Below are 12,048 nucleotides of genomic sequence, written 5' to 3'. Positions count from 1 at the left end.
TGGCCAGCCAATCGCAGGTTACAAGGAGACGGAAAACCATTCACGCTCACACTCATACCTAGGGGCAATATAGAGTGTCCAATCAGCCTGCCATGCTTGTTTTTGGAATGTGGGAGGAATCCGGAGTACCCGGAGGAAAGCCATGAAGTGTTTTAAAAGCCTGCATTAGTGGAGATAATGCTACTAGAGTCTGTTTTCATTCTGAGCAATCGTCTGTAGAACACCACTTGTAAGGATCAAGGGGTGCTGAATCCTATCCCAACAGACTTTGAGCGAAAGTCAAACTAGACCCTAGCTAGAATGGTCCCCAGTCAGTCGTAGAGCACACATGGAGACAGACCAACCATTTGCTCCTACAATTATTACACTACAGCTCCATCCAGTTTAAAGCCTGGTACAAGCTTTGGACTGGATGGAGCCACCATCAGTTTATGAAAAATGTACGAGGGCTTCCACCTTTTTGGCCACAATCATTAAATCGTAATCTCTCTGTGAAAATATATGACATCTGGGCCACTCAACTACCTTACAGCAAGTTATCCAGTAGGTTATCTGAGCTCAAGGCCTCATTAGATATTTTAGCAAAACAAGCTCTTATTTTGAAAATATGGCATGTTTCCCTGCACTGTAATCATAGCTATTTGTGACAGCTTGATGTAATACAGTACTTAAGTCCCACTCCCAGAGTATCTCTCTGCATCATCTAAACCTGTTGAATTGATAGGTATGGGAGAACTAAGCAAGCAGGTGCTTGCAGCTGTATTAGTTCCCTAAAATGCATGTACCCAGTAACTCAGTGGCCATATTAATTGCTACGCCCACACAATGAGATGTACATAAAAACATTGCTATGCTTGTAGTACAGCAATGGGGAGGAACAGTGTTGCATTATGCTAAAGGAGAATAAAATAGAATAGAATACAACCTTTTTTTCTCCTGATTGTTGACAAGCAATCCAGCACAGACACAGAGTTGAACCAACGGGGGTTGTGCTGTGACAAGAAGCAGCTGACTGCATCCATTGATTGCACTTGTAACATAACAGATTTGTGGAAAGGTTTCCTCTTTAGAGGTTGGAACCAAAGCAGAAAGAGGCAAAATCATAAATATCAAGAAGAGTCTTGACATTTTTATTTTAAAACAACAATTGCACAGAAAATATTTGACAAAATGAACATCAAAAGTAGTTGAGCAATAAAAAGATTCACATTTAAGATTATTTTTAATCTAAACGAATTTCACATAAATCTAAAAACAATAACGTGGATAGTTTTGTCTGAGACACGCTAGACTAAATTATTTTAGATGACAAATACAACTTTAAACATGCATTTAAGGTCAGTTGTGCTCAGTTGCTCATTGCTATATTTTGAATAAACACATTTGTTGACAAAAAAATATGAATAAAAAGCAATTACTATTTATATTTATATTAGAAATCCTATTTCATAAGCAATACTAGAAATAGGTTTAGAAAACTACAGAAAAGATAATATTCTACACATGCTGCTTTCAAATGGCAATGTCAGATATATAAAATTGTGAATATACAAAATTCCCTCCCATAGTTCTATATATGTTTTTAAAAAATAATGTAGACATCTGTAATTTCTATTCTGTACTCCATATGCTGCTGCACAATTTATATTTAGTAGAAGGGATTTTGTTAAACACCCTTAAACATTGGTGGCAAATGACAGTGATGTCCAATCCATTTGAACTGGAGGGATGGCAATGATCATTGACTATCAGAACGTCTATCGCCGTCAATAACAGTCAATGACTTAGTAGTAAACAGTTTGGGACATAAACAAGACGACTGAGTGTTTTTTTTCCAGCCTAAAGATGGCAGTGTTGCTGTTTGTATCTTTACACCACGTTGAGGAACATTTAAATAGTTATTATTAGTACATGCAGTGTCTATAAAAAGGTCTATATATACACGCATGAAAAATGGTAGGTTTGTGAAATATAACAATAAATGGTTTTTGAAAAAAAGCCCAAATTAATGTCTCCAATAATGTGACCAACTAAATACAACAAAGAGGAAGAAGTAAATCTTAAAAAACAAAAAATAAATAAAAATAAAAAACACTAATGTGGTTGCACACTGAGCATAAGAAAATGTATTAAACAGTCAGACACAAACTTAAGTTAAATGCTCCCATACTATAGTGCAGTTTGTCTTCCTCTCATATCTGGCCTTTGAGTAGCATTGTCAGCGATAGATGATTAATTTAAATTAAGCAGGCTGCCAGCCCTCATAGTTCAAATGAAGGGACATCTATTAAAGAAATACCAATTCCAATTCACATCAGAATTATGATTGGATCCCCATATATTTTTTAGACATTGCCACCTCCACTGAATGAGTTAATGATCAAATTGTGACCATTTATTTATTTTTTCATCATTAAATCTGGCTTTTAAAGATAGATGGTTAGTTATTATAATTTTACCAACAATAGAAAATTGTAAATATACATATTCAGTCTGCACAAATAGAATCCATAGAATAAAGTGACATGTGTACAGCATATAAACCCTCTTTCCATAAAGACTTTATAAGAATAAAGATTACCCCATCCTCCCATCTCCACCAGCTGCCTCTCAAAATGGCGCATTGTCTCATCCCGAATATCCCCTTCTTTCCTCACCATGACATCACCGGTAACCCTGGCAACTCCCTGAAAGCTGGCTGACCCAGGAAATGAGGCGACTGCTTTGGAATTTGAGAGGCATGACATGACAACAACTGCACCCCTGACACCCCCACCCTGTCTACCAGCACCCTGACCCAGCCATTCAGCACCCTCCTCCCATGACAGGACAAGGAGGGCCTTCTTCGGCTCTCCCACACCCCCTTCAGTCCTCCATGACTGATGCTTCTATTGGGTCCATGAAATCCTGGTTGTTCGATGAAGTCACAGTGACATTTTGTAACTAGATGCAGTTGAATGTGCCCAAAGCCTTTCAAGACTGAAAATAATCCCATTTGATAAACACAATGGTCTGTATCATTGCACTCATTTTTGTTTTTCATGCTTCACTGAGAGGATTTCGTAGTCCACTAACAAATTCATTAATAAACAGAACTGACACTTACCTGCACAGACACCATACTCGCATGATAATTAAATAAAAATGTGCTATTTGTTAGAGTTTAAGTACCACACACACAATTACAACATTAAAGGTCCACGGTCACAATTTAAGATCCATTCAGCAAAAGAGCTCTGGAAAATTATAGATTTTAAATATTGCTAGTAGAAAGAGTTTAGCAGGGAATCATGGTCTAATACTTTCCAACTAGGCATAAAATGTGTCTGGAAAAGAGCAATCAATGACACAGTAATTATGGGATGCTAAATAAAAATCTTTGTAGTCATACGACAGATGACATGACTCTATCCAAATCCAGAAAATTTTGATTACAATGAGTACAGCCAGGCATAAAAATAACAATTTGATTACTGAAATATGTACTCTGAACTGAGTTTGCCTCCAATAGTTTGTAGTGTGTGCTTAGCTAACTGGCTGTTACATATTGAACTGAGGTTTATTTTGAGTGTTTTTTAAGTTATTTAAAAACAAATACTATATAGATGCAACCTTAACCAGATAAGTCATGGTGATAACTTAATGATGCTGTATGCCAAAATGCTTTCATGTACATGCTAGTGTAGTATTCATGACCAAGGTTAGTCACATCATCAGTGTTCTCTTTGATAAAAGTGGAAAATACAGATAGCTCAGTGAGAATGTTTTTCCAATTTTAACATTAACTGCATATCAATACTTAAATTGAGTTTCCTTAATAATTTGAGGATGAACCAAGGTTAATTATGTTGTATAGTTTCAGTAACCTTTCTTCTTTCCTTGAGACCATTAGTAAATTTATTCTTTCTTTTAAATTCCTCCGGACATGTTGCAGCACTTTTCTCTGTTCTTTTGGGAGATTGGGCTCAGCCTGACTCACCTTCTGTAGCCATTGGAAATGAATGGAGTTATTGAAAATATATCTGGAAGTTTTGGTCAAATTTTGAAGTGTACTAAATTATCTTTTGAAAAAAAAGGCACATAACTGTATGCCTTTATTATGTGAATGTTTTCAAAGTGTGCTGTGATGTCATTTCCTGGAGCTTTATTAGGCTATCGTTACTTTAATTGATTAATATTAACTCATGGGTAGTCCTGGACTCCCAGTCCATTTGTACTATGGGAATTCGTTCATATTTGCTGTCAGGCCTCCAATTTAAAATGGGTTAGAAATATAGTACTAGTAACAAGCAGTGATAAGACAGTCAACCCTATTTAAATTACTGATAAATATATCCCAAATGACTTCAATTCTTTGCCTTTTTTAACTGACTGATTAATGTTGGGTCTCGACTTCCACTACAGTCCAATCTCCAGGTGGGGAAGCCCCCGGCCCATCTGGGGAATAGCTGCTGACAGAGGTGACTGTAGCAGCAGGACTGAACTGTCCCAGCAGGTTGGGCCACTTGCTGCTATCCATGGGATTCAAGGTTCCACCAGTCCCCACGGGGAGGAATAGGAGAGGGGGGCATTCTCCATTTCCAGACAACATCAGCGTCTGGTTGATAAGCTGTTGAACAATGTCCACTTTTTGGTTCCACTCCGTTTCATGACAAGGCAATGAACACATCTCCCGGTGGAGGTCTTGCATCATCTTCCTGCCTTGTGTATTTTTGTTGTGCTCGACTCCGGCGTCGTCATCCTCGTCGCTGGTTTCCATGGCTTCGTAGATGGTGCACAAGCCAGAAGATGGAGAGAGCATGAGGCCGGTCGGGCTCCTCCTAAGCTGCTGCTGTTGTTGAATGTGTTTCTGCTGAACGCGGTACTGCTGCTCAAGCTCCAGCTGCCACTGCAGAACCTGCCTCCGTTGTCGATGCTCTTGCTGCTGTTGATGCAACTGCAGCTGGAGAAGTTCCCTTCGCTGCTTCTCTAACTGCTTCTGCTGCTCGAGCCGGAGTCTCTCCTCTTCCAACCACTGCCTCTTCTGCCTCTCCTGTTCTTGGCGGTGCTGCATTCCCTGAAGTTTTTCTTGGTGCTCCACCAGCCTCCCCAATTGCTCCCCACGCGACGCACACAAATCATTTCTCTCGGTTAACGGTTGTTCAATTTGGCCAAATTGATCTGCAACACTTGGGTCGATGGGCCTCCGGTTGCCTGGAACCAGTGCCAGATAGTGAACATTGGCTATGGGAACTGTAGTAGAATGGTTCTGGTTCTGGTTGTCTTCCAGGGAGCAAGTTTGGAGCCAATCATCTGCTTCTTTCTTCTTGTCTCCTGTGAGACATTCAAGATCACTTTGTGCATCCGTTAGATGCATGCAGAAACTGAACAGGTGGCACAACGACAGGGGTAAGGAGGAAGTGCTTTCTGGGAGAAATCTGATAGGGTGATCGACCATGCAACTCAAAAAGTTCATAAAAATAATTCACTTTTTAAACAAGTCAGAAAAATATTCTACACATTTTCTTTCCGTTACAAGTACATGTGTGGCTTGAAATTGTATGAACTAAGAAAAAGTATTAGTTATCAATAGTTTTTTTTCTTCTACACACTAAATACGAACAAAAGTATGTAAAATTGTAGCAACCAAGACTGTGGACAGGAGAAATGTCACCATATCCTGGCAAAATAATTCAATTGTATTAACTTACTGGCTTCCATTGACAGTGGTAGATGTCTGATCCATTTGAACTAGGAGGGAGGCGAATGAATAAGCATTCATTAATTTGCTGCCAGCACTTCTAGTTCAAAAGGATTTGATGTCCACTAGTGACAAACTCATTTAAATTCACAACAGAAAGCCACATTTTGGACATCTATCATCATCAATGGCACTGAAAGAATTCCTATTTGCAAGGCATTTCGATGTTTGATGTGACTTCACCGGGAATGGCTGCATCAGCATGATAATGTGGCAGCCAATAGCAATGCTGTTATTGTACTTGTCTCAGTGTCATGCAGAAAAGCAGCCACTCCCTGCACAGACAAAACAATACAGTACATATAATAGGATAGAAAGACAAACTACAGAAATATGAAGTGCAGATACTGGAAAATTACATTAACAGTTGGTTTCTTATTTCTTTAAGCTTAAGGTGCTGTCACAACTTTTCTAAAAGGCACTAATCTAAAACATATTAGTTGCATTTTATTGACTTCCGTGTATTTGTAGTTGTAAACAATTAGATTTGTGAGGATTATTCGGAAGAAGTAAGGCAACGGTGTGGTATGCGCATGCTGTTTTTGAAAAAGGTGCCAGGATAGGAGTGGGCAAGGCACAGAAACAGACATGGGGACTTCAACATTCGGAGGCATCCACGTGGCTTGTGCGGGGGAAAACATTCCAGAGTTTTTCTGTTTGCGTATCTAACACAGCAAAAGAACATTCAGATCTGATTGTTTTGGCTATGGAAAACGCCCTGAGGGATTTTGGCTTTTACTTGGATGTTTATAGTTTACTAAATCTCTCTTCTTTTTTCAGTCTACAATCAGTTTTCAACGTCATTCCTTTTTTGGTTTTTATTATTTTTTGTCTATCGACTATGGCCACTCAATTGATTAGACCTTAGGATCTTCAAAAAGTGGAGGAGGGATGTTTATTTTTGCCAATTTATTAAATCTAGTATCATATTAATTAATTCATTCATCATTCATACACCTTATCCACACAAGGATTGTGAGGGTGCTGGGGCCTATCCCAATGATACGGAAATCCCCTCCATTGACAATCACACCACCACTGAGTGGGAATCAAAGCCAGACTGCCCGCACCGAAATTAGGTGGACAAACAACTGCACCATCGGGTGGCCTATGTCACGTTGGTGCAAAAATATAAAGTCAAATGAGCATGCTGGAAGTCACCGAGACAACCTCTGGGTTCTTCAGTTTGACAAAATTCCATTTTGCATCACTTCCTGTTTACTGATATTTCCCATGGGGACGAACAGGCAGTGCCATGGGAAAATGCATGTGTTGACAAACATTTACACAGTGACTGAAACACAGGGGTAGTAATTTGCTGGAAGACAACGAGGAAAAATAAGAAACAGGAACAATGCCTTGCAATGAAGTTTTAATGGAATTTTGAAAGACAGCCTAGCGTGAACCATTAATTTATGAATACGTATATCTAGAGCAGAAGTCCTTGAACGTTATCAGGTTGTACACAGCCTTTTTGCTAGTTAAACATGCAATATATTGTTGAAAGATTTAACCAAACGTCCACTATATGTGTAAAGCTGCGATAGAGAAGAGTTTTCATGGTCTAATCACAAAGAATAGACTCGTTAGTCTCTTCAGCAAAATAACATGTGGTAATTGCGCTTTGTAGTTTAACAATTTAAAACCAAAGCCAGAAAAACAGCTGCATGTTATACACCATAGCAATCTATGCAAAAAAACAGAACCTGACACGTTAAAAAACTTTACCTTGACCAACGACAATCTAAGACTCCCAAACCTACCTTGCTTGACACATTTGTAAGGGCAGATTAGAATTTTTACCAAGCCTTTAAACGGGTAGACAAAAATCTTGCAACAAAAACAAACTTTTTAAAAGAGCATGTAGTTATCACTACAGTGCTGCTGGACGTTCAGTGTACATACACAAAATAGGGAAGCTGGGATTGACAAAAACAAAAAAACATTAAAAAAAATAAAACCAAATACAAAATAACATTGACATTTGATTGGTAAAAACAGTAGGATAAATACAGTCCACTTTGTTCCATTTGTTTTTGTTGTTTTTCCTTATTTTAGAAGTTCAGTCACATTGGACCAATCAGTCAATACCCTTCACCGAATACGCAATGTGACTTCAAAAGAACATTCTACTAGAAAATGGTCTTTATTATTGTACATTGGATAAATTTAAGCCGTAGACTCAAAACCATGGCCATAACAGTACGAAGAAGGAGTCTTCATTTAAAAATCGCTACAGTAAACATTTTCATCTCCTTGGATCATTTATTTTTAATAATTTTCTACAATCTTGCTCTCCTTTTCGTTTCCTAAGCAAACTAACCCGACTGGAGAGAAGACTAACACTAGGAGAGGGCGGGGGTTGCAGGGAAAAGGTGCATTCCAGGGGTACTTATGAGGATCTTATACATTACCTTCCAGATAATCAGTCTTATCACATATGGTAGAGTAGTAGGACGGCTGGCTGTCTTCGGTATTTGCAGATTCCAGAGGCCCAAGGTGGTGACTAGCCTCCAATGGATCCACCTCCTCTTGATGCGGATCTGTAATCTCATCCCCAACCATGTAGTGGTGGTCATCTAAACTGTGCTGTTTATCTTCTGGGAAACTCAACGGCATCAGGTCCACAGGCTGACCCACTAAATCTGCAGCAGCAGCAGATGGCAGGGTGAGTTCCTTAATGAGTGATGGGTCCTTGGCCTCCTCAGACAGATGCTCTTCATTTTCCAAGGAGAATATTCCTGGGCTTTTCCCACAACTCTCAGCCATTGAGTGGGCATTAGAGTTGGATGTAGTGCAGTCAAAGCCGTATGATGCCACAGACTTGCCCGACTGAGGAGTGGTCCCACCTCCGTCCTCTTCACCCTCCCCAGCTGGCATTTCTCCTGCCTCCTCATTCTCCTCAAGAGCAGCCAAATTGCATGTCAGAGTAGGGCTATCAATTCCAGTACATTCATCCATCGCTGGTGCATCGGGGTCATTGATCTGCATCTCGCCCTCAGTGTCACTAGCCTCGTCTACAGAAGTGGTAGGAGAAGATGGGGCAGATGCTGGAGCTGTTGGAGGACCTGTTCCCAGGACCTCATCAGCTGGGAGCGTCTCAGCTTCTTCCTCCTCTCCATCGCCTTTCTCCAAGTGAATACCTAGGTCTTGCTCCATGTCAGTTTGGAGTAAAGCAGGGACCGGTGTATGCTGTTTGTCAGAGCGGGATTCCACACCTGAGCTACTGTCATAGTCGCGTAGTTCTTCTGGTGTGCTTGTTTCGCTGCCACTGCGGGCGGCCTGAGCTGCAGCACTCGAAGCGTTAGACTGGGACATGCCTACAGTTGCGGGTGTGAGCATCTTCTGACTATCTTCAGGGACAGAAGTGTCCATCTCATAGAATGACGGCTGCTGATTGGAGTCGTGCCCTGCCAGAGGAGCAAAGAAAGGGGGACTGCAATCCAAACCAGTCTGGGCAGGTGACTGCGTGGGACTCTCAGACTCTCCTGCACCGTGATCGGAGACAGGGCTGGGGGAGGAAACAGAAGGCATTGAGGCTGGCTGAGGTTGAGCCCATGTATCAGAAAAAGGGTTTGTCTGACCCCAGGACGTGGTGGGAGGGACACAAAGGGGCGGGTCTACGCGATTGAGGTTGTCCAAATGTACCTCCTCGTTAAAGTCATCATCTTCTGCATTCTCACAGCTTTCTGTTACTCCCTCACTGTGCATTTCTACATCTTCATCATCTTCATACTCATCTCGTTCTTGCTGCTCAAACAACTTATGGTGCTCCTCTGCTCTCTCTGAACTTAAATCCATTTCATCTACACGTTCATCTTCTTCATCATCTTCTTCATTGGCTAGGGTTTCCACATTAGGAGAGCCCATAAAATTGCCGTCACCTTCAGAGCCACGCAGGCTCGAGTCAATCAGGGCATCTGAACTTTGAGTACCTTCCAATATTGCAGTGTGTTGGGCGCTGCTCATGTCAGAAATACCCTGCTGTCTACTGCTGGTGCAGCTGCTAACATCCTCAGAGTCCATTCCTGAAAGCAGATCATCACAATGCCAGCCGGTTGAGCTACCAAAAGCTGAGGGCCTAATTTGGAACTCCTCAGATGGCTGAGATGTGCTCATGTCAGTCATCATGGAGGACAGCTGATGGCCTAATCTTCTCTGGTCCTCATCTTCATCCTCATCGTCATCTTCATCTTCATTTATTTCTTCATCAGCCTTTTCCACTGCCACTTCTTTCTCATGCGGCGAAAGCATATCCTGGGAAGCAAAATCCTCTGTTGTTGAGATGCCAAACAATTGAGGCTGTGCCATCATATTGAAGGTTTCTCTGGTAGGAGGAACCGAAGTCATCAGAATCTCTTTGTCATCTTCTTCAGAGTCCTCTTCACTTCCCCTTGTCTCACATTCCTCAGGCTCTTCATTATTCTCATCTGTTGGGAAATTTACCATGCTGTGAGGTGCCTGGGGATCAATGTCACATGGGCCAAATGTCTGATTGCTGTTCCAGGAATTCTGGGATTCTCTGACAGGAGAAATATGGCCTGGTGGGGAACAGGGAGGAGACATCACTGTGGTACCGAGTGACTGAACTGAGTCACTTGCAGAATGTTCATATTTGAAAAGGTCATTTTGGGCTGCCAATTCATAATTGTAGGCTGGTTCATGACTTAATCCAACTCCTAGGCGTGGCTCCTCTGTGGACTGAGCGAATGTTTCATCAGAGACCTCAGAAGATATTTTGTCCGCATGGCTCAGATTTCGTTCTTCTACCGGCTCTGGTGTCAAATCTCGCTGTGGCTGTGTTTCAAATACGGATTCATGATTTGGGTCTTGTATCGATTCCGATGTAAGATCTCGTAGTGCTTCTGGTGTTGGTTCTTGAAAAGTTTCCGGTGTCAGGTCTTGCAGCGCTTCTGGACTTGAATCTTCTAGAGGTTCAGGTGTGAGCTCTCTTAGGGGTTCAGGACTTGAATCCTGTATGGGTTCTGGTGAAAACTCTTGTAGGGGTTCTGGACTTGAATCTTTTGTGGGTTCTGGTGTGAGTTCTCGTAGCGGTTCTGGACTTGAATCTTTTGTGGGTTCGGGTGTAAGTTCTCGCAGTGGTTCTGGACTTGATTGTATGGGTTCTGGGGAAATAGCTCGTGGGGACTGTGATGTGATTTCACACTTACGTTCTGGTGTTGGTTCTCGGAGAAATTCTGGTATCTGTTCCTTTTGGGGTTCTGGTGTCTGCTCGATGATAAGCTCTGGTGTAGGTCCTCGAAATGATTCTGGTGTTGGTTGTGGTAAAGGCTCTGGTGTTTGTTCTCTTGTAGGCTCTGGTGTGGAGTCCCGTATAAACTCGGGTGTAATTTCTGTGATATATTCTGGTGTGGGTTGTCGTACAGGCTCTGGTGTTGGTTCTCTCATGGGCTCTGGTGTTGGTTCTCTCATGGGCTCTGGTGTTGGTTCTCTCATGGGCTCTGGTGTTGGTTCTCTCATGGGCTCTGGTGTTGGTTCTCTCATGGGCTCTGGTGTTGGTTCTCTCATGGGCTCTGGTGTTGGTTCTCTCAAGGGCTCTGGTGTTGGTTCTCTCAAGGGCTCTGGTGTTGGTTCTCTCAAGGGCTCGGGTGTTGGTTTTCTCATTGGCTCTGGTATAATTTCTCGTATAGGTTGAGATGAGAGTTCAACCCTTGGTTCTGGTTTGGTTTCTTGTTGAATTTCTGCTGCTAGTTCATTTACGGCTTCTGTTGACGATACAGTAGTGGATTTTGAAATTATTCCTTCATTTGGGAAGGCTGATGCAGTCATTTCTTCGGCTGTTTCTCCCCGAGATTCCAAAGTCACTTCTGTCGAAGGTTGAGGCTCATCTGATCCTACAATGGTTGCTGCTGCACTAGCAATTGCTGCAGCGGCAGCTACAGCAGCAGCAATTTCCTTTCCAGTTTCAGCAGCTGCTTCTGCTTTGGGTCCACGTTTCACAGGCGTTGGTGTGCTGCTGCCAACAGTTTTCTTAGTGCTAGCAGTCTTGGTTGCCACATTTTTAGAAGCAGACGTCTTAGAAGGAGTGGACTTATTTTCTTGTGTTTTGGAACGGTTTGGTGTCTTTGTGTCTGCAACTTTACCTACAGATAATTTTTTGGCGATACTGTCTGATTTTGAAGCTGGTTTAGGTGTATCGGATTTTGATGATTTTATTGTTGTAGATGGCCGGCTAAGGGGAGAATCTGCAGGCTTTTTGGATGCCGAGGTGGCAGATTTGGTAACATCTGGGTGAATCAAACAAAAGTAGCATTTTAAAAACATACAACACAATTGGTAGCAACACT

At 41.8% G+C, this 12,048-nt stretch overlaps 1 protein-coding gene across 5 annotated transcripts in view; it reads right to left on the bottom strand.

Annotated features, from left to right (window-relative positions):
- Window positions 1–1,171: 1,171 nt before the first annotated feature.
- The window catches only part of prr36b (proline rich 36b), a 31,631-nt gene continuing 20,754 nt past the window's right edge, over window positions 1,172–12,048 (bottom strand). For 4 of the 5 annotated variants that reach the window (XM_077618666.1, XM_077618665.1, XM_077618667.1 and 1 more), the window contains 2 exons: window positions 8,155–11,988; window positions 1,172–5,313 (listed from right to left, as the gene is read on the bottom strand). In XM_077618666.1, coding sequence (XP_077474792.1) covers window positions 4,376–5,313; window positions 8,155–11,988 — 4,772 coding nt within the window. In that variant the 3' untranslated portion in view covers window positions 1,172–4,375. Of the gene's footprint in view, window positions 5,314–7,095; window positions 11,989–12,048 lie in introns of those variants that run through there. The other variant, XM_077618669.1, reaches the window with a different exon arrangement.

Source organism: Stigmatopora argus, chromosome 14 (genome assembly GCF_051989625.1).
Source record: "Stigmatopora argus isolate UIUO_Sarg chromosome 14, RoL_Sarg_1.0, whole genome shotgun sequence".
NCBI lineage: Eukaryota > Metazoa > Chordata > Actinopteri > Syngnathiformes > Syngnathidae > Stigmatopora > Stigmatopora argus.
Note: the sequence above shows the minus strand (reverse complement) of the source record. Positions and strands in the feature narration are given on the sequence as shown.